Source organism: Chrysemys picta, chromosome 21 (assembly GCF_011386835.1).
Source record: "Chrysemys picta bellii isolate R12L10 chromosome 21, ASM1138683v2, whole genome shotgun sequence".
NCBI classification, from domain to species: Eukaryota; Metazoa; Chordata; order Testudines; family Emydidae; genus Chrysemys; species Chrysemys picta.
The window spans coordinates 20368657-20391607 of NC_088811.1; the positions used below are offsets into that span (position 1 = coordinate 20368657).

The following is a 22951-nucleotide window of genomic DNA, read 5'->3' on the forward strand; positions in this document are numbered from 1 at the left end:
AGTTGCACAATCCAAGGAGCAGCTTACATGCCAGAGGCTGTGCATGAACAGCCCAGGAGTGGGGGTCTCACAGCAGAGCAGGGTAAGGCTGGCTCCCAGAGTCAAGGATTGGGGTGACCTAGCAGATCACCGGTCCAGATAACACCAGAGGGGAACGTCACACACGCCCCTGCCACTCAGGTAAGAGATCTTGGAGTCATCGTGGATTGTTCTCTGAAAACATCTGCTCAATGTGCAGTGGCAGCTAAAAAAGCTAAAAGAATGTTAGGAGCCATTAGGAATGGGATAGATCAGAAGACAGAAAATATCATAATGCTGCTACATAAATCCATGGCACACCCACACTTGGAATACTGCATGTAGTTCTTGTCGCCCCATCTCAGAAACAATACATTAGAATTGGAAAAAGTACTGAGAATGGCAACAAAAATGATTAGGGTCTGGAACAGCTTCCGTATGAGGAGAGATTAAAAAGACTGGGACTGGTCAGCTTAGAAAAGAGACGACTACGGGGGAACATGATGGAGGTCTATAAAATAATGAATGGAGTGGAGAAAGTGACTAGGGAGGTGTTATTTACCCCTTCACATACTCAATGAAATTAATAGGTATGAGGTTTAAAACAAACATAAGGAAAGTACTTCTTCACACAATGCACTGTCACTCCATGGAACTTGTTGCCAGGGGATGCTGTGAAGGCCAAAACTATAACAAGGTTAAAAAAAGAATTAGATAAATTCATGGAGGACAGGTCCATCAATAGCTATTAGCCAGGATGTTAAGTGATGCAACCCCATGCCTGGGTGTCCCTAAACCTCTGACTGCCAGAAGCTGGGACTGGATGACAGGGGATGGATCACTCGATAATTGCCTTGTTCTGTTCATTCCCTCTGAAGCACCTGGTACTGACCACTGTTAGAAGACAGGATACTGGGCTCAATGGACCATTGGTCTGACCCAGTTTGTCCCTTCTTATGTTTTAATACAGCCAAATGTAAGGTCATACATCTAGAAACAAAGAATGTAGTTCACACGGACACCAGCATAGTGTGACAAAAAGAGCCACTGTCCTTGGATGTATAAATAGGAGACATTCTGGCAATTCTGTGTCAATAAGTACTCATCGGTGTGAGTAAGGGGTCCTCAATCTAGTCCTCTGCAACTACTGGGCTCCAAGCTTTCAGGATGCTCTACCTGACTTCAGTTTGTTTTTCTTGGTCCAGCGGAATTCGATTTGGCAGTAAAGTTTTTTTGCTGTTGTTTTATACCATTGACTGAAAGGAAAAATAAGATGTGCTGTAGAAAAGATGTGCTGGGGGAGGGATAGCTCAGTGGTTTGAGCACTGGCCTGCTCAACCCAGGGTTGTGAGTTCAATCCTTGAGGGAGCCACCTAGAGATCTGGGGCAAAATCAGTACTTGGTCCTGCTAGTGAAGGCAGGGGGCTGGATTCGATGACCTTTCAAGGTCCCTTCCAGTTCTAGGAGATAGGATATCTCCATTAATTTAAAAGGGATAAATTATGGAGGAAAAAGCCAGAGGAATGGCCTGGGAAAGCCATGGTAAACAATTGTATTCAAAGCACCCAAAGAGACCTTCAGAAATGTCTGTTTGATAGAGAGAGGGCCGGCTCCAGCATTTCTGCCACCCCAAGCAAAAAAAAAAAAAAAAAAAGCCGTGACTGGCGGCGGCAGGTCCTTCGCTCCTAGATTGAGATGGGTATTTAACTAAAGGCCAAACAAAATTATATGTGGAACATTGTGGGGTCTTTTAGAAAGACGGAGGTGGCCATCTAGTTCAAGAATACAGCAGAATTAGTAAGCATTCCCCATGAGAACAGCTTCACAACACAATACATGTCCGGCCATTCAATACCTTTTTTTCAGCCTTCAAAGCTTTCTGTGTCTTTTCAAGGTCAGATGCAAGTTGCTTTCTCCAATCTCTCTCCTCTGATAATTTACTTTCAAGTACTTCAACCTTCTCCTGGTGGCTTTTCAGCATCTGCAATTGTTCAACAGCAGCATCTGTTATGAGTCACATCCACAGTCTTTCATACACTAGAAAGACGAGGGCTGGGATTCTCCACGCTGCTGCCAGGATTTGGATTCCCAATTCCCATGGCAACCCAGGCATCCAAATCCCCTAGGCAGAATTGAAAATCCCAGCCAAGAACCCTCAATTACCAGTACTAGTTCTCAGAGATCATCAACATATCAGAATCACAGACAATATATAGACCAGGGGTCGGCAGCCTTTCAGAAGTGGTGTGCCGAGTGTTCATTTATTCACTCTAATTTAAGGTTTCACGTGCCAGTGATACATTTTAACATTTTTAAAAGGTCTCTTTCTATAAGTCTATAATATATAACTAAACTATTGTTGTATGTACAGTAAATAAGGTTTTTAAAATGTTTAAGAAGCTTCATTTAAAATTAAATTAAAATGCAGAGCCCCCTGGACCCGGGCAGTGTGAATGCCATAGGTTGCCTACCCCTGATATAGATCATGCTAAAAATCCTAGCGTGCCAGGGGTGGGGTTTTAACTCAGTAATGATGGAAGGAACTTGATGAGAGAGGTCAGAGGGGACAGATTATCCCTTTCCCCATGCCATTAATTAATATACGGCTGCAGTAATAACACCCTTCCAGTCCCTGGGGCAGCTTGAAGAAAGGGCCAGAGGAGACGCAGGAGACAAAGAGATTATGGGAAAAGAGAAGTGTCAACAGTGGAACTGTGCAAGTAATTGATTTTTTCAGTTCCTGGCTAAACTGAGAAAAAAAATTAGCTTTGGGCTGACTTGAAATGAAAATTATTTGAATTTTTTGGCAAACCAAAAAAGTCGGAAAATTTTTGTTTCAGGTCAAACAAATCATTTTGATTTGGGGGTTGCTTTTCTCTCTTTTTCAATAAAATTGAAGTAGTTTAGAATTGAAAAACTGAAATGTTTTTTTTAATATAATAATTTGGTGAATTTGTGAAATGTTTTGGTCGACCCAAATCTGCCAATTGTGAAAAACAATTTGGGGTAAAAATTGTTGCCCAGCTGGAGCCGGCAGGACGTCGATCAGGAGACGGGAAGGAGGCAGCTGGAGCCGGCAGGACGTCGATCAGGAGACGGGAAGGAGGCAGGTGGAGCCGGCAGGACGTCGATCAGGAGACGGGAAGGAGGCAGCTGGAGCCGGCAGGACGTCGATCAGGAGACGGGAAGGAGGCAGGTGGAGCCGGCAGGACGTCGATCAGGAGACGGGAAGGAGGCAGCTGGAGCCGGCAGGGCGTCGATCAGGAGACGGGAAGGAGGCAGCTGGAGCCGGCAGGGCGTCGATCGGGAGACGGGAAGGAGGCAGCTGGAGCCGGCAGGACGTTGATCGGGAGACGGGAAGGAGGCAGGTGGAGCCGGCAGGACGTTGATCGGGAGACGGGAAGGAGGCAGCTGGAGCCGGCAGGGCGTTGATCGGGAGACGGGAAGGAGGCAGGTGGAGCCGGCAGGGCGTTGATCAGGAGACGGGAAGGAGGCAGGTGGAGCCGGCAGGGCGTTGATCAGGAGACGGGAAGGAGGCAGCTGGAGCCGGCAGGGCGTTGATCAGGAGACGGGAAGGAGGCAGCTGGAGCCGGCAGGACGTTGATCAGGAGACGGGAAGGAGGCAGCTGGCGCCGGCAGGACGTTGATCAGGAGACGGGAAGGAGGCAGGTGGAGCCGGCAGGACGTTGATCAGGAGACGGGAAGGAGGCAGGTGGAGCCGGCAGGACGTTGATCAGGAGACGGGAAGGAGGCAGCTGGAGCCGGCAGGACGTTGATCAGGAGACGGGAAGGAGGCAGCTGGAGCCGGCAGGACGTTGATCAGGAGACGGGAAGGAGGCAGCTGGAGCCGGCAGGACGTTGATCAGGAGACGGGAAGGAGGCAGCTGGAGCCGGCAGGACGTTGATCAGGAGACGGGAAGGAGGCAGGTGGAGCCGGCAGGACGTTGATCAGGAGACGGGAAGGAGGCAGGTGGAGCCGGCAGGGCGTTGATCAGGAGACGGGAAGGAGGCAGGTGGAGCCGGCAGGACGTTGATCAGGAGACGGGAAGGAGGCAGGTGGAGCCGGCAGGGCGTTGATCAGGAGACGGGAAGGAGGCAGCTGGAGCCGGCAGGACGTTGATCAGGAGACGGGAAGGAGGCAGCTGGAGCCGGCAGGACGTTGATCAGGAGACGGGAAGGAGGCAGCTGGAGCCGGCAGGACGTTGATCAGGAGACGGGAAGGAGGCAGGTGGAGCCGGCAGGACGTTGATCAGGAGACGGGAAGGAGGCAGGTGGAGCCGGCAGGGCGTCGATCAGGAGACGGGAAGGAGGCAGCTGGAGCCGGCAGGACGTCGATCAGGAGACGGGAAGGAGGCAGGTAGAGCCGGCAGGACGTCGATCAGGAGACGGGAAGGAGGCAGGTGGAGCCGGCAGGGCGTCGATCAGGAGACGGGAAGGAGGCAGCTGGAGCCGGCAGGACGTCGATCAGGAGACGGGAAGGAGGCAGGTGGAGCCGGCAGGACGTCGATCAGGAGACGGGAAGGAGGCAGGTGGAGCCGGCAGGGCGTCGATCAGGAGACGGGAAGGAGGCAGGTGGAGCCGGCAGGGCGTCGATCAGGAGACGGGAAGGAGGCAGCTGGAGCCGGCAGGACGTCGATCAGGAGACGGGAAGGAGGCAGGTGGAGCCGGCAGGGCGTTGATCAGGAGACGGGAAGGAGGCAGGTGGAGCCGGCAGGACGTTGATCAGGAGACGGGAAGGAGGCAGGTGGAGCCGGCAGGGCGTTGATCAGGAGACGGGAAGGAGGCAGCTGGAGCCGGCAGGACGTCGATCAGGAGACGGGAAGGAGGCAGCTGGAGCCGGCAGGACGTCGATCAGGAGACGGGAAGGAGGCAGCTGGAGCCGGCAGGACGTCGATCAGGAGACGGGAAGGAGGCAGCTGGAGCCGGCAGGACGTCGATCAGGAGACGGGAAGGAGGCAGCTGGAGCCGGCAGGACGTCGATCAGGAGACGGGAAGGAGGCAGCTGGAGCCGGCAGGACGTTGATCAGGAGACGGGAAGGAGGCAGCTGGAGCCGGCAGGGCGTTGATCAGGAGACGGGAAGGAGGCAGCTGGAGCCGGCAGGACGTTGATCAGGAGACGGGAAGGAGGCAGTGGAGCCGGCAGGGCGTTGATCAGGAGACGGGAAGGAGGCAGCTGGAGCCGGCAGGACGTTGATCAGGAGACGGGAAGGAGGCAGCTGGAGCCGGCAGGGCGTTGATCAGGAGACGGGAAGGAGGCAGCTGGAGCCGGCAGGGCGTTGATCAGGAGACGGGAAGGAGGCAGCTGGAGCCGGCAGGACGTTGATCAGGAGACGGGAAGGAGGCAGCTGGAGCCGGCAGGACGTTGATCAGGAGACGGGAAGGAGGCAGTGGAGCCGGCAGGGCGTTGATCAGGAGACGGGAAGGAGGCAGCTGGAGCCGGCAGGACGTTGATCAGGAGACGGGAAGGAGGCAGCTGGAGCCGGCAGGGCGTTGATCAGGAGACGGGAAGGAGGCAGCTGGAGCCGGCAGGGCGTTGATCAGGAGACGGGAAGGAGGCAGCTGGAGCCGGCAGGACGTTGATCAGGAGACGGGAAGGAGGCAGTGGAGCCGGCAGGACGTTGATCAGGAGACGGGAAGGAGGCAGTGGAGCCGGCAGGACGTTGATCAGGAGACGGGAAGGAGGCAGCTGGAGCCGGCAGGACGTTGATCAGGAGACGGGAAGGAGGCAGCTGGAGCCGGCAGGACGTTGATCAGGAGACGGGAAGGAGGCAGAAGTTAAGGGTGACATACTGGATGGGAGCAGAGCTGTGTAGTGCCTCAGAAGGAAGGACAGGGAGTTTAAGCTTCAGGGAGCCCGAGAAGGGATTCATGGGGGTAGGGGACAGGGTCAGAGTGGAAGGGATGCCAGATTAGTATTGCTGCAGCCTGCTGGGCAAACTGCAGGAGGAAGAGATGCTAAAGATGCGAATCTCTTGGCATGAACTGAAGAAGGGCTGATCGTTCCGGAACAGTTGCATGGGAAAAGCAAGTACCCACCTAGTAGCATTTTAAACCAGAACAGTTGGTTCCTCAGCGAAGTTCTCTTACCTCTTGGAAATCTTGCACTTTTTTAGTTGTTTCTTGATCTTTCATGCTGGCTTCAGTTTTATTCATCTGTGCTCTGAGTAACTCCGTCTCTAAACTTGTGATCTTGACACAAATAAATCCCAAGTTTAAAAACAGACACTTGCCATTTGAATCAGGAAAACACGTATTATAGAAACAGCAACTCTAGAAACAGAGAGGCTGGGAGAAAATGCTGAGAGCTGCCTACGCCATGCAAACTCCAGCACAGTCTAGGGATGTTGGTCCAAAGGGTGGATTGGCTGCTCAGGACCAAACTGTAAAAGGGAGAACCCAGCTGCACAACAAGGGTCTCTGGGAGAACGTGGGAAAGAGATCCAGACACCCTTTTAACATTACATCCCCCCATAGACTGCTCTTTGTGGGCCTTCATCCTGCCGGTCCCTGAAGAGGAGCAGCCGAGGAGCCCAACAGACCCCACCATGTGGCACAGAGAGGCCTCCCTAACCTATAAAGGAAGGAAGCTTCTTCTTCCCCCACCCAACTGACATCTGCCTTTGGCCCCTCTCCTCCCCCAGCAGAGCTCAGGAGCACAGCTGTCATCCAGGCGGATACTGGGTTAGAGTCACAGCTCCTTCTAGCCTCTAGCACCAGGGAGCCATAACGCTGGCTGCAAGGCACCAGGCACTCTGGACCTGAGCCAGCAAAGCATTTAAGCATGAGCGTAGTTCCATTGATCTCACCAGGGCTACTCACCTGCTGAATGATAAGCACTGGACTAGGGCCTTAAACATCCTCCGGGGATCCTCCTAGCGTAGGGCAATCTCATGGGGATAACAATGAGCCCTGTAGGCTGGGATTGTCAAGGGTCTTAGGGAATTAGAAGCCTCCCTCCTTGTGACTTGTGGAAGTCAAGCTCATGCTTTGAATGCTGAAGGATGCAGGTTCAAACCCCGCATCAGCTGAAGCAGGGAGTCATTGTATTCGCTCCGGCTGTTAGATTCTGCTGTTTGTATAAACACTTCTATGACTTTCACGTCTCCAGACAGCTGAGCTGACCTCCCAGAACCAGCATGAAGCAAAAGTGAAAATGCAAAGTAAATGGTTATATGCAAAAAGATATAAGGACACATTCTATGGAATGACACTAAGGATTAATGTGCCATTTACATATGCACTTTCCATGTACAAATATACTTTAAAACAGGGGTGCCCCACCTATGGCCCTCGGGCTGTACATGGCCCACCACAGCATTCCATAAGGCCCCTGGCCTGCTTCAACACAATAGACTAACGGCCGATCCACTAGTGTTTTGTCATCATGCTTACATCACTTTCATTTACACAAGGAAGTATCAGGAGTATCTTTACTGTTTTTTCCCTGTTTTCTATAATTCATGTCTTATGCACTGATTTCTTTGTTTTTAAATAAACAATACTGTACATAGGTTCTTTCTATCTAAATACATAAGAGATAACTTGAACTTAAAATATAAATCAATACAGATGCCTTGAAATCTTATTAAAATATGTAGAACCTGCTTGACCCCCATAAGGCTGTGCTTAGGTATATGTCAGCACCACTGTTTTAAGAGAATGACAAATTCACACAACTGAGGACTCAAGGGTCTTACAACATTTTGTTTTCTTCTTGCATTCTTCGCACATATGCAGTTATCATCAACATTCAGTACAGTAACTCCTCACTTAACATTGTAGTTATGTTCCTGAAAAATGTGACTTTAGGTGAAACAATGTTAAGCGAATCCAATTTCCCCATAAGAATTAATGTAAATGGGGGGGTTAGGTTCCAGGAAAAAAATTTTCACCAGACAAAAGACTATATATATATATATATATATATATATATATAATATATATATATATATATATATAATATATATATATATATATACACACACACACACACACACACACACACACACAGAGTATACGTTTTAAACAAACAATTTAATACTGGTACACAGCGATGATGATTGTGAAGCTTGGTTGAGGTGGTGGAGTCAGAGGGTAGGGTATTTCCAGGGAATGCCTTACTGCTAAATGATGAACTAGCAATTGGTTGAGCCCTCAAGGGTTAACTCTCACACTGTACTGTACAAGACAGCAGGAAAGGAGGGAGGGCAGACAGAGACAGAGACACACACCATGTGTGTGTGTGTGTGTGTGTGTGTGTGTGTGTGTGTGTGTGTGTGTGTGTGTGTGTGAGAGAGAGAGAGAGAGAGAGAGAGAGAGAGAGATGGGCATTTCCCCTTTAAGTATGAAGAGTGGGGTCAGAAGTACACTGCCTTGTTAATTAGATCAGCAAGCTGAGACCGGACCGCAGCTGCAGCTGCTGCTGCCTGGAAGCTCCCTCTGTGGTGTGTCCCCCCTGCTGGAGAGCTGCAATTGCTAGCCTGCTGGGCAGCTGCTGCACAGGGAACTTAGGGGAGCGGGGAGCTGCTGGGGGGCTGTTGGTCCACCCTGGTTCCAAGCCCCCACCAGCTAGCTCCACCGGGCTGCTCTCCCTGCAAGCAGTGGACAAAGCAGGCGGCTGCCAAACAACGTTAGAAGGGAGCATTGCACAACTTTAAACGAGCATGTTCCCTAATTGATCAGCAATGTAACAATGAAACAACGTTAACCGGGATGATTTAAAGTGAGGAGTTACTGCATTCACCTAAGAGCTGCTGAACCTCTGCAAATCCCATTGACTGTTTTAAGTGATTACAATGTAATAAATCGAAACAGGGAGATTGACTTGCAGTTGTACTATTCAGCCACTAGATGTCTGTGTGGTATGTTGAAAGTCCCAGACAGACAGGGGTATCTGAAGCTGCTGAGGGAGCCGTGTTCTCCGATAAAGGCAGTGCTGCCAGCCACTCACAAGTTATGAGATTGCCTTCAAATCATGAGATATAAAAAAAAAAAGTTTAGGTTCCTTTTCTTTGCCTTTTGGGTTTTGAGCTTTTTGGGGTCACACCTTCAAGCTTTCCTCTGCAACCAGAACTAGAAACGTTCTCTTTTTTTTTTAAATGAAAGCTGAGATCCACAGAATCACAGGACTCCCAGATCTTGGGCTTTAAGAAAAACACCAGATATTATGAGACTCAGGATGAAAATCGCAAGAGCTGGCTGCACGGTAAATGGCGGTTCAAGGAGATCTGTGACTCTACAACTTATGACACAGACCACGCTGCCTTCCTTCTGCTGGTATAGGACACGGGTTGGGGGGAGGAGAAGGGAACTGGCAAAGCTACCGACTGCTTTAGATGGAAACCCAACTATTTAGATACTGTCCTTTTGTACGACTTTACCCTCCAAACAAAAGTGATAGCGAACTCTCCCTTCAGTGACTGAGTACATAGTAGGCTACTCCCCAAAGGGAGCTTACCAAAAACCATGGGCTCAAGGTCCAAACGTAAGTGCTACAGGTAGGCACCGAAATCTATAGTTAGGCACCCACATAAATGGCCTGATTTTCAGAGGTGCTGAGCACGTGCAGTTCCCACTAAAGTAAAGGATGACTAGGTCAGAAGCTGGAGATACCACCCAATTCTGTTTCCTAGCTACAAAGGGAAACAGGGAAAGACATTCAGGTGGAAGGCTTACAAACCACCCTAAACTCATCAGCGCAGAACTGCAAGTCACCAGGAATTAAGGACCCAAGATCCAAGCTGTCAGGTGAAGGGATTCTGGATCTGAGGATGGGGATTGGGACTATTGGAAAAATAAATCTAGACACCGCCCACAGGTCCTAGCAGCACCGCTCCTGATGGACCCAGGATGGAGTTATCATGATGATCCTGGGCTTTGTCTTATTCTAAAGCTCAGAAAATTGATAGGAACAGGGCAAGGTGTGAAACAGCCGCCTGCCCCCACAGAAGCGAGAAGCATCCACCAGTAACTCTTGATCTCTGCGTACCCTGAAGCAGAACACAGGGTATTTTGAGCTGCAATGAGATCTCTGGATGACTCCACCTGAGACACAATGGCATTGGCACTGTCTTCTTGAGAGACCTCTCATGCTGGTCCCGGGGCTGGCCACCAAAAGGTCTTCTTGGCTTCTAGATGAAGAGCCAAGGAAATGGCTTGGTTTTTGAACAGCCCTATAGCCGGAAGGCCTGGGAGTTAATTGAAATTCAGCACCAACAGTAGCACTCACTGAGAACAGCACCCAGCTTTGTTATAGAGGAGGTAGGTTTGGATTTGACAGTTATCCATGCTTGACAAATCAGGTCTTGAGCAGTCATCAGATTGAGGAGGTTTGCAGCAGGGCTGGGAGCACAGGCCAGATCTCTGATTGATGGAGCCATGTCTTTATCCACTGTGCCTCACTAAAAACAGGGTTCCAAATCCATGCATAGGTTCCACCACCTGTAAAATGGGGCTGCTTTGAAAGCTACCAATGAGTAAGTGCTACCAAAGGGCAAAGTATTATTTTTAGGCCATTTTACAGATAGGAAAGCTCAAAGGCTCAACGACTTGCCTGCCCAGCACTGTGGTGGGTCAGACAGAGTCTTACAAGACCAAGTACCTTGTTTCTGATTCGAGGTCTCCCACTTATCAACTCTGTGATGTAAGTCACCTACCCTTCATGTTCTCCTTCATTGATTTTTCCTTGCAGATGCCCACTTACGGAGTCACATGTCTGGTCTTGCGAGTACCTAGAATGTTCCACGACAGTTTGGTCGCTAAGGAGCATGTGCCCTTTATGTCTGGGCCCAGCATTCTATATCAAATGCCTAACGGGACACCCCTAATACTCCACTTTCTCTTCTAGTGCCAGCAGTTCTGGAACGTGCTTCTCTTCCCTTCCTAACATCATCCCTACTTGGTTGGGGGAGTTGCCATCGTACTGAGATTAGTCAGTCAGCAGTTGGAGTATCATCCCCAGTTCCTTAATCAGAACCCATGAGAAAAGACTGAGAAGAAGAGGAGGTTACTCACCCTGTGCAGTAACTGACGTTCTTCGAGATGAGTGTCCCTGTGGGTGCTCCACTACAGGTGCTGGTGCGTCCCTGCGCCTTCGCCCGGAGATTTTTACAGCAGTGCTCATAGCGGCCACGCATGCTCAGAATCTGCCCCCCGCTGTGACTCTAGGGTAATAGAACGCATGCGTGGCCGGTCTCCTCAGTTCCTTCTCTACCACGGAGGCCCCCCAACTCCGAAGTAGAGGGGAGGAGGGTGGGTAGTGGAGCACCCACAGGGACACTCATCTCGAAGAACGTCAGTTACTGCACAGGGTGAGTAACCTCCTCTTCTTCTTTGAGAGATGTCCCTGTGGGTGCTCCACTACAGGTGACTTAAAAGCAGTGTATCCTAAGGAGGTAGGGACTTCGGATCTGGTAGGAACGCCGTCGAGAGTACCGCCCTGCCCAAGCGTATGTCAGATAAAGGGCCTTGAATAAGGGCATAGTGTTTAGCAAAAGTATGGTCAGATGACCAAGTGGCTGCTTTACAAATGTCAGCCAAGGGGACTTTGCGTAAGAACGCGATGGAGGCAGCCAGAGATCTAGTGGAGTGTGTTCTAATGCCATCTGGAGGTGCAACCCCTTTCATCTGATAGCACAGTCGGATGCACTGGGAGATCCAGTTCGAGAGTCTCTGGGTAGAAATAGGCATGCCCTTGGAGCGCTCTGCAATAGAGACAAAAAGTCTAGAGGAGTTTCTAAAGGGTTTGGTTCTATCCAAATAGAATGACAAGGCTCTGCGAACATCTAGTGTATGCATTGAGGCTTCAAAGGAGTTTGCATGTGGTTTCGGGAAAAAAGTCGGGAGGTGTATGGGTTCATTAATATGGAATGATGAGTGTACCTTCGGAAGAAATTTGGGATGCAATCTGAGGGTAACCTTGTCTTTAAAAAATATCGTATATGGTGGATGAGCCATGAGAGCTGCCATTTCTCCTGCCCGTCTGGCAGAAGTAATTGCCACTAGAAACGCAGTTTTCATGGAGAGGTGTAAAAGGGAGCACGTGGCTAGGGGTTCGAAGGGTTGTTGAGTTAGGGCAGACAGTACCAGATGAAGGTCCCAGGGGGTGGTTGGTTGTTTAATGTCTGGATATAAGGTTTGTAGGCCCTTGAGGAAACGCTTCGTAGTAGCGTGAGCAAAGACAGACATATCATCAATTCTGTCGTGGAAAGTTGTAATAGCAGCTAAATGGACCCTGATGGAGCTGAAAGAAAGGCCGGCTCGCTTAAGGCCCAAGAGATAGTCCAATATAAGCGGAAGAGGTACCGAGGTAGGAGAAAGGTGTTTGGCAGAACACCAATGTGTGAATCGTTTCCACTTTTGAAGATAGGTCTTGCGAGTAGATTGCGTTCTGCTATGTAGGAGCACCTCCTGAACTTGTTCGGAGCAATCTAATTCGCGTTGGGAGAACCACGTAGGAACCAGGCCTTGAGGTGAAGCATGGACAGGTTGGGGTGGAGAAAACGACCGTGCTGTTGAGATAGAAGGTTCGGAATAAGCGGCAGGGAGACTGGTGGTTGGATTGACATTCTGGTGAGAAAGGGAAACCATGGTTGTCTGGGCCACGATGGGGCAATGAGGATCACCTTGGCTCGATCCGTTCGTATTTTTATCAGGACCCTGTTGAGAACTGGTATCGGGGGAAACGCATAGAATAGGTTTCGGTGCCATGAGATCATGAATGCGTCCCCCAGGGAACGTTTGCCCAGTCCTGCTCTGGAGCAGAAATTGAGACATTTCTTGTTCTTTGCAGTTGCAAAGAGGTCTATTGTAGGGTAGCCCCAGATGCTGAATACCTCGTGAATGGTTTTGTCGTCTATCTCCCACTCGTGGTCCCATGGGAAGCGTCTGCTCAGTTCGTCCGCTGTGGTGTTCATGATCCCGGGAAGATAAGCAGCTGATACCCGGATGTTGTTCAGAATGCACCAATTCCAGAGCTTCATCGCCTCTGTGCACAGCGAATGGGAACGAGCTCCGCCCTGCCTGTTTACGTAAAACATGCAAGCAATGTTGTCCGTCATTATGCGTACGTGATGATGTTTGATTAGTGGCAGGAAGTGACGGCACGCGTTGCGAATGGCTCGAAGTTCTAGTACATTTATGTGCAGGGAGGTCTCGGTTGGTGACCATAGTCCCTGTACTGTGTGATGAGACATATGTGCACCCCACCCTGTCATAGATGCATCGGTGGTCAGAATGCGTGATGGAGCCTGTTGAAGAAACGGGACTCCAGAACAAAGGTTGGAGTGGACGGTCCACCAACGTAGCGAGCCTTTGACTGGAGTAGGCAGGGAGAGAGTCTTGTTTAAAGAATGCATATTCGGTTTGTAAACCGTTGCCAACCACGCTTGGAAGCACCTCATGTGCAGGCGTGCATTCTGGACGACAAAAGTGCACGAGGCCATGTGACCTAGTAGTTGTAGGCAGTCTCGGGCAGTTACCTGAGGGCTGTTGCGAATAGTTGTGGTCAGTTGTTTTATGGAATTGTAGCGATCGGGTGGGAGCGATGCCAGCCCGGTCCGAGAGTCGAGGTCTGCGCCTATGAACTGAAGGTGCTGGGTGGGGCGTAATGTGGATTTGTCTCTGTTTATTTGTAGGCCGAGAGAAAGAAAACACTCGACTGTGAGTCGTGTGAACCGGAGCGCCTCGTCGAATGTTGAAGCTTTGAGGAGGCAATCGTCGAGGTACGGAAATATTATTACCCCTTGTCTCCTGAGGTAAGCAGTGACTACAGCTAGAAGTTTGGAAAAAGCACGGGGGGCTGTAGATAGTCCGAAGGGGAGTACCCTGTATTGGAAATGTGTGGAACCAAGGGTAAACCGGAGGAAACGTCTGTGGGCCGGATGTATAGTGACGTGGAAATAGGCATCTTGTAGGTCGAGGGCAGAAAACCAGTCGCCCTGCTCCAGCGCTGGGATTATGGTATTGAGGGTCACCATCTTGAACTTTTGCTTTTTGATGAATCTGTTGAGCCGCCTGAGATCGAGGATTGGTCGCCATCCCCCATTTTTCTTCTCCGTTAAGAAATAATGGGAGTAAAAACCCTTCCCTCTGTGTTGCTCTGGCACGACTTCTACTGCTCCCAGATGAAGGAGATGTTGCACTTCTTGGAGGAGTAGCTGCTCGTGAGAAGGGTCCCTGAAGAGGGACGGGGAGGGTGGGTGGGTGGGAGGTAAGGAGAGGAACGGGATGACGTATCCAATTGTAACTACCTCTAAGACCCACTTGTCGGAGGTAATCTTCCTCCATTGTTGGAAAAAAGGTCGTAGGCGGTGTCCAAAGATTGGTGTGTCGGCTGAAGTGAGGGCATTGCTTTCTAAACCCTCGACCAAGTTTTCAAATCTGCCTATTAGCTGATGGGGGTTGAGGCGCCCCTGTAGAGTTTGGGCGACGTCGCTGGAATCTTGGTCGTGGACGTTGCGGCTGTTGCTGTTCCTGCGGTCTATGGGAAGGTTGTGTAAATGCGGGATAACGTGGCCGGTGGTATGGTTGGTATCGATATTGTCATCTCCTTGCCGTAGGTGTCTGGAGACCTAAAGACCGGAGGGTTGTTCTGGAGTCTTTCATTGAATGAAGCACTTCATTCGTGTTAGAAGCAAAAAGTTTGTCACCGTCGAAGGGAAGATCTTCAATCGTGTTCTGAACTTCTCGAGGAAAAAAGGAAGAGGAGAGCCATGAGCCCCGTCGCATGACTATCGCTGTAGCGGTAGATCTTGCCGCTGTGTTGGCTACATCGAGGGCTGCTTGGAGAGCGGTGCGTGAAATGGCTTGGCCCTCAGAAACTATAGCTCTGAACTGTTGTTTTCTTTGTTCTGGAATGTCATCAATAAAGTCCATTAAATTATTATAGTTTTTATGGTCGTATTTTGCCAGGACTGCGGTATAATTAGCTATGCGAAATTGGAGGGTGGAGGATGCATAGACCTTGCGACCAAACAGGTCCAGTCGTTTGCTATCCTTGTTAGGTGGGGCAGAACCAGAATACTGTTGTCTAGCCCTCTGGTTCGCAGCGTCTACTACCAATGAGTTTGGTGCTGGGTGAGTAAAAAGGAATTCAGAGTCCTTTGGAGAAATAAAATACTTCTTATCCGCTTGCTTGCAGGTAGGTAGGCTTGTCGCTGGAGTCTGCCAGATGGACTTAGCAGGTTCTAAAAGGGCTGCGTTAATTGGAAGTGCCACTCTGGAGGAAGAAGGGGGCTGTAGGATGTTCGTCAGCTCATGCTGTTGTTCGGGAACCACTTCCAGGTTAATGTTCAGGGCACTAGCAACTCTCTTAAAGAGGTCCTGGAATTTTGTATATTCATCAGAGGGAGTGGGAGGAAGGGGAAGTAACGCTTCCTCCGGTGCTAACTCCGGGTCTGTTGGACCGGGAGAAGGGCTAGGTTTATCCTGGGAGCGTGGCTGTGTTGCCAGGCGTCTCGTGTCACTAGCGTATGTATTAGGAGACGGCACTGGATCAGTGTTGCGCCTGGTCGAATGGCCACGGGGCATGTGTTCCCGAGGGTATGATGCCCATGGTGTCCAGTATTGCCATGGTGGTGGGTAGGGCATTGATGGTGCCATCCAGGGGTTCATCCCCCAAGGGGCATGGTCCTGAGAGTGGGATGAGGTAGTATTTCCATAGCCCTTAATGCTCTGGGTCCGGGGCTGGGAGTCATGATATGGGGAAAAAACTCCCTGTGGATCTGCTTCCTCCTCACTGGAGGAAAACTGCTCAGATCCTGACTCAGGCATTGCCACAGAATATGCGTTCATGAGCGGAGACTGCAAGGTAGGTGACACTAGAAGATCAGCTGTCTGGGTAAAATGAGTGAAAGCAGCTCCTGCGGGAGATGAAAGCTGAGCCGATAGAGGCTGCTGCACAAGAGCATTCCTGCGATCGGGGCTTCTGGCTGTGATCTGTGTGTCAGAATGCCCCGCAGGCGTCGGTGCCGCGGTCGGTGCCGGGCGAGAAAAGTCGGGCTGCCCCGGGTGCGGTGTGCCGAGGAATGTCGGCACCGTCTCATTCGCGGTGCCGAACGGTGCCGTCACTGAGGCAGGCAACTGGAAGCCTGATGCCTCGGCACCGGAGCTTCTCGGCGGCGCTGAAGCCTCCGGCGGCTTTTGCGCTGTTCCGGAGGAGCCTGCCTCATGAAAAGTGCTGAGGCGAGGGATCACAGGCAGAGAGATCGTTGATCTGCCTGGAGAAATTGTATGCCTCCTAGCCTTGCCCGGTGAGGAAAAGTGCCCCTTCTTTGTAGACTTCTTTATCTTTTTTGAGGGGGGGGGGGGCTGTGTCGGGTAGCGGAGCCGGCTTCAATGCCTGGGTCTGAAACTGACCCGATAGATTTTTGAAGCAGGAGCAGTTTTAGTTTAAGCTCTCTGTCTTTGCGTGCCCTGGAGCTGAGTTTAGAGCAGTGGGCACATTTTTGGGGAATGTGACCTTCCCCCAAACATTTTATACATTTTGAGTGCCCATCCGATGACGGGATAGCCTCCTTACAAGTAGCACAGCGCTTGAAACCGGTGGAGCCCGGCATAGCCGCGGCTGACAGGAAATTTTTTTTTTTTTTTTTTTTTTTTTTTTTTTTTTAGGTAAACTGGGTAAGTAACTATTTAACCAGAAAAAACTGACAGAAAAATGGTTTCTAAAGGATAATTAAGGGAATAGTGAAGGAATCTCTAATGAGCCTGCTGAGCTCCGTCTCAGGCCGGGGACGGTTGAGAAGGAACTGAGGAGACCGGCCACGCATGCGTTCTATTACCCTAGAGTCACAGCGGGGGGCAGATTCTGAGCATGCGTGGCCGCTATGAGCACTGCTGTAAAAATCTCCGGGCGAAGGCGCAGGGACGCACCAGCACCTGTAGTGGAGCACCCACAGGGACATCTCTCGAAGAAGAACAGAGGAAGGTGTATGGGACACAAGGATCTATACCAACAAGAACTACAGTTAACAGCAAGAAACTCCTCTTCTTGGAGTATTACCTTTCTGCACGAAGATTAGCAGGTGGTAAGGTGCCTCAGATTTGTGACGTGACATGAGTTTAAACTGGATGTTATAGGTTGAGTTGGAATTTCATAAGGTTATCTAATTAATGTGTCTTATTAGCATTTTTGTACCAGATGTGGTTATCTTACATTTTGTGAAGCACCAAGAGTTCCCAGAGGATGGTATTGGGCAGTTGCTCTTCTCCTACATGGTGTCATGCGGTTCTGGTCTGATGCTCTTCTTGTTCAACATGTGTATGGGGCAGTTGGGGGGCGAGCGAGGAAACATGTCTCATTATGATGATAACCAGCTGCATATTTCAATCTCTTTGCCTCGGGCTGCTGTGGTGGGTTGATTTACCCAGTGTCTAAATGGAGACTGGGGCCTGGATGAGGGCTAGGCTGGCTGACAGTCCATTTCAAATTGAGATAATGTCTAGAGATTGGGAGAAAGACTCAGATGAAAGAACAGAAATGATTCCAGTATCTCCAAGGGACTGGGAGCTCCCAATATTTGTTTCTAAGTTTTGCAAGATGGGGGGTCTTGTGGAAACCTATTTGTAGCAGTTCCCAAGAATATTTCTTACCATCTGCCCTTGGCAAGGAGGCTGTGTCTGTTTCTTTCAGATGTGGGACCTCACCTTGGTCCACCCATTCCTCTAGGCAAAATGACTATAATGTACTCTACCTGGGACTACACCTTCAGACCATGTAGAAATTGCATCTAGAGCAGAGTGGGGCAACTTGTGTACTAAATGGTGTTTCACCCAGAGCACACATTTCTGAGTGCGGCTTCATGTTGGTTTTGGCATAGAAATCCCTAAATGATTCAAGTCTTCTCGGCTTGAGCAACTGCCTCCCTCCTGATGCGACACCACGGCAGTTGTGAGCTCATGCTGTCAGCCTCTGGGAGGACCTGGGAAGGGCTTGTGCCTGGGTGTTCTTGGTGAGGGGTCCTGATCTCCAGAACTCATGTCCCTACATGGGTTGAGCCAAGCTACAATCTGGTGACCTACAGGACATGCTATAAGGATCCAAGGACATTCTGAGTGATATCGCATGGCAGTGAGAGTGAATCTAAAGGTCCTTGGATTCAAGGTACAGGAACCCAGAGTAGTTTTTCAGACGCCTCAGGAGGGCCATAGGCTCCGTGTTCAAATAATGGAAGAGGGAAAAGGAGGAAGAGAAAAGCCTAGTGAGACCTGGAGAAAACACTACCTGCACCTGCAATGCTCGATTGCAAGGCCCTGACAGTGCCAAGCGATCCCCAGAGCCAGGCCTCACTTAAGCCTTATTGACACGAGTGAACTGTTACTGCTGCTTCTTGATCCCATGAGGCTGAGGTTTCCTCTGACTTCTCTAGGCTGCAAGGCAGATCTCAGACTTGAGGAACTCTCCTTAGATCTGAACTGGGGACCATTCATTGACTGTGGCCAAGGTAGCTGGAAAGTCTTTCGAGGATAACTTAGCCAGACCCTCGGTGTTAGATTCGACCAATGGAGCCTCAAGAGCTTATTCTAAAAGGAAGAGCTGGAGACGGCTTCCTCTGGCTTTGTGCAGTAAGTGCTCACGTAGAATGCCTTAAGGCACATCGTAATGGATTAAAAATGGATAGCAAATTCTCAGCTCTCAAAATGAAACTGCAAATGGAGAATCATGAAAAAATGGGGGAGTTTCTAATGGGGTCTGACAGGGTGTATGACCCCCTATGACAGGGAGCTGACCAGGAACTGCTGAGCCAGCCCTCTGTCACTCCAGCTCGAACCTGAACCTGATTGGCAGAGGTGGAACCGCTGCCAGGTTGATTAGCCTGGATCTATATACAGGCTCAGAGGAAAGTGGGAGGAGAAGAAGCCAGAGAGTGGAAGGAGAGGGGTAGCTCTCCCCTCCTGGCTGGAAGAAGAGAAGCCCTTAAGGCTGGAACCCCCAGGGAGAGGTGGTGGGTTTGCACTGTATAAATAAACCGCACCGGTGACTGAGGAATGAAGGCTGCACAAACCAAACACAACCTCAGGGAATGTCCCTGACAGACAAGTAAGGGATGGAATATGCTGATCTGGGTCCATATAAAGGGCAGCACTTAAAGCCAATCCTCTTACTGGTTCTAGCCATTGGAGAATATCAACATCCCAGTGATGAGTCTGAACGCACCCGGAAATGGAGGCAAAACCCTGCAATAAACAGCAATAACTGACCCTAGCTGCTATCCAGATGGCTCCAGACTTGCACACCGCAGTAGGTGGCTCTATACAGGGAGAACAAGATGACGACATGTGGAGGAACCAGGTGTGCTATACCTAGACTGTAGGTGCAGCAGGCTGCCCCTCTTGGAGCTAATGGCTCAGAACTTTAAGCTCTGGACCCCCCCCCACCTGCCTTGTGCTAGGAGCGTGGGCTTGCTCGTACTTGCTAGTGAGGATTTGCTGCAGCAATCGGGGGACCTTTTTAAAAAAAACAGTCACAAAATTCAAAAACAGCTGGGCAGGTTTTCTTGCAAATTTACATAAAAAACTGTCTTTGGGCTGAGACGAAGTATGACAAATTTCAGAGCCAAAGAAAAACTGCTGAGGAAGTAATCAATGTCTAAAGTCAGCTTCCTAATGGGACAGCAACCTCAGCCTTCGGTATCACTGACAGCTCTGGTTATAATTTCCTTTGGCATTATGTTTAGCCCCCCCTTAAATATCTGTTCACAGCAGATGCATATCCTCTGATCATGAGCATCTGCTGGCTAACACATAGGGTGGATTCTACTATCTGGATATCTCTAACTCCATTAGAACTGGAGGAACCAGGGCTGGATCTACTCAGCGAGTGTCCAGTTGCTCTAAAACATAGGCACCGCCCTTCTATATTCATTACCCCTTACTTCTGAAGTACCTCTAAAGTGGGGCCATCTCAGAGGTTAGAGAGTTGCAGCACTCCCATTCCACTGCCGCCTTTGCTTTCCTCACACACTGGCTCTCCTGCACTAATTCTGCAGCATCGCTTTTAGCCCACCTCCTGCTCTCACACCCATGTCTGCCTCTCCACTCCCCCAACCCTGCCATCCCACATGCCAGTCCTCTGTCCACCGGCACAACACAGCTGCAGCTCCTCCCTGAGGCAAGTCATCACGGCTGCTACTACTGAGACATGCCGGCTGTCCAGTTACACACCCCACTATTACTGCGACTACTTGACTCTCCTCACTGGCTTTCCAAAAAGACAATCCCCAAACCTGATGCACCCTTGGCTCAGGCCATCCGAGCAGTAACACAGCCCCAGAAGGAAACAGTTACCAAAGAAACCCCTGCCCGATTCCCAATGATTCAGAAGCTAATTTCTTTGTCAGTGATTCTGTCGTTTTTCAGTATTACTGGAAGCCATTTTAAATGGCCTCTGACTGTGAGAAAGACGACACTGCTGTGTGCATAGGAATCCTTACTTCCAAAACACGAGTGTCATTAATTAACTGCTTGATTTTTCCATCTCTTCTCCCAGAGTTCTGGGTTTGGTGGATGTTGCTAGTTGTATATCTACTGAACCAAACAGCACAGCAACATGCAGTGTTGTATAAAATATTGTTTTATTTGATTTGTCATTGTACACCTCTACCCCGATATAACGCTGTCCTCGGGAGCCAAAAAATCTTAACGCATTATAGGTAAAACCGCGTTATATCGAACTTGCTTTGATCTGCCGGAGTGCACAGCCCCACCCCCCCGGAGTGCTGCTTTACTGCGTTATATTCAAATTCGTGTTATATCGGGTCGCGTTATATAGGGGTAGAGGTGTATACAGCCAAAAGGAGATAAAAGTTAAAAGAAATATCTGGCGCTCTTTAATTCTGACTTACTTTCCTGTGAAGTCCTTCGATCTCACCCTCAAGATGTTCTCTCTCTTCTCTGGTTTGGTTCTGAGTCTCTCCCAGAATCGATTCTAACTCTTCATTACGTTCAACCAAATCCTCGTGTTCCCGCTGCAGCTTCTGTAGCTTGTGCAGGAGCTGAAAATTCCTGCCTTCGATGTCGTCTATTACCTTTCGGCACCTAGACACCAATGACAAAGGATCACTGGTGCTATAATTGCTAAATTAATGTATAATCACACAACCAAAGCCATTACAATCCTTCATCCACCTGGCAGAGGCCAGCCACTGGATGGGGGTTTGGGGAGAGGACACAGCAAAGCACACAGGCTCTCTAGAAGTATTTTATAAACTCCAGAGATGAGCCATGTCTGTCCTGGGTGATTGCAGGTTTGGACTCAGGTAACCTGGGACTCTGATAACCCCATTGCAGTCTCATCTCCAACATGACCCACCTTAGCCATCCCCTGCTGCACCTCAGCCCGATCCCCTGCTTGGCGACTCACACAGAGCCCTCTGCACTGGTGGGGGTGGCGAGGACCCACTGGCCAGGTGGGAGCAGCAGTGGCAGCGGCAGTGGCAGGCCATTCAGCTGCCCAAAGAGTGATGGAGACAAGCCAGGACCCTCCTTTCCCTGATGCATCCAAAGAGGAGCAGACGAGGTGGGACAGGCAGCAGGCCCCCCTCCTCTCTTAGCAGCTGCGGTGGCAGAGTTGGGAGAAATGAAGCTTTGACCCTCTAGAACAGTGCTTCTCAAAGCTGGTCCACCGCTTGTGCAGGGAAAATCCCTGGCGGGCCGGGCTGGTTTGTTTACCTGCCGCGTCCGCTGGTTCGGCTGATCGCGGCTCCCACTGGCCGCGGTTCGCCGCTCCAGGCCAATGAGGGCTGCAGGAAGGGCGGCCAGCACATCCCTCGGCCCGCGCCACTTCCCGCAGCCCTCATTGGCCTGGAGCGGCAAACTGCGGCCAGTGGGAGCCACAATCAGCTAAACCTGCGGATGCGGCAGGTAAACAAACCGGCCAGGGGCTTTCCCTGAACAAGCGGTGGCCCGACTTTGAGAAGTACTGCTCTAGAAGACCCCAGTCTGGGGATCAGGGCCGGCACCAGCGTTCCAAGCAGGTGCTTGGGGCGGCAATCTGCAAGGGGCGGCAGTCCGGGTGTTTTTGCCGCCCCAAGCAGCGCGCCGAATTGCCACCGCGGACGGCGGGGGCAGCCCATGTGCCGTTAGGGCGGCACGCACGTTTCCGCGGCGGCGGCAATTCGGCGGCAGCTTCTATGTTCAGCTGCCTGCAGTGGCAATTCGGCGGCTTCTGTCTTCTGGCTGAAGACAGAAGCTGCCACCAAATTGCCGCCGCTGCGGAAATGCGCCTACCGCCCTAATGGCACACGGACTGCCCCCGCCATCCGTGGCGACAATTCGGCGCGCTGCTTGGGGTGGCAAAAACAGTAGAGCCGGTCCTGCTGGGGGTTTAACTTAAAAAGCAAAGGCCTTGCTAGGAGTTTGCAACACAATATGGTAGCAAAAAAATAAACAACAAGAAAGCAGCATGACTTTGGGATGCAGAAGGAAAATGTAGGCTGGATATCAGGGAAAACCCTCCTAACAGCCAAATGTATCAGACTATCGAGTCATTTTCCAAAGGATGTGCTGCAAGCCCCATTGCTTAAGAAATGTAACATGAGGCTGGAGAAAGCCATGGAGAACATGTTGGAGAGAAATCTCCTGCCCTGACCCCGGGGGCTAGGGGCCAGCTGAGAGCTTTATTACCTCCAGTGTTTATGATTTATGAACAAATGAACAAAGCTAACATTAAAAGGTCTTTTAAAGCACTCAGTAAATGCTCCCACACCAGTGACATTAACATTACAAGAAGGGAAATCTGCCCCTGGGAGAACTAGTGAGTTCTTGGACTGGGCTATATGGAAGCAACTGAGGAAGGACAATAGGAGGTGACAACTGAAAGGACAATTCTCATTGTCAAGATGGAGATTTTGAAGCAAACATGAATCAGATTCACTTGTGTTTTCAGTTTGAATTTGGTTAAAACTACAATGACTGAGCCATTCCCCTGGGCTTT

The 22951-nt window shown here is 50.3% G+C and overlaps 1 protein-coding gene across 2 annotated transcripts in view; it reads right to left on the reverse strand.

Moving 5' to 3' along the window:
* CCDC30 (coiled-coil domain containing 30) overlaps positions 1-22951 on the reverse strand; it is a 127634-nt gene that overhangs the window by 40799 nt on the left and 63884 nt on the right. For both annotated transcript variants that reach the window (XM_065575188.1, XM_065575189.1), the window contains 3 exons: positions 20862-21054; positions 6106-6207; positions 1874-1999 (listed from right to left, as the gene is read on the reverse strand). In XM_065575188.1, the coding sequence (XP_065431260.1) occupies positions 1874-1999; positions 6106-6207; positions 20862-21054 (421 nt within the window). The remainder of the gene's footprint in view (positions 1-1873; positions 2000-6105; positions 6208-20861; positions 21055-22951) is intronic.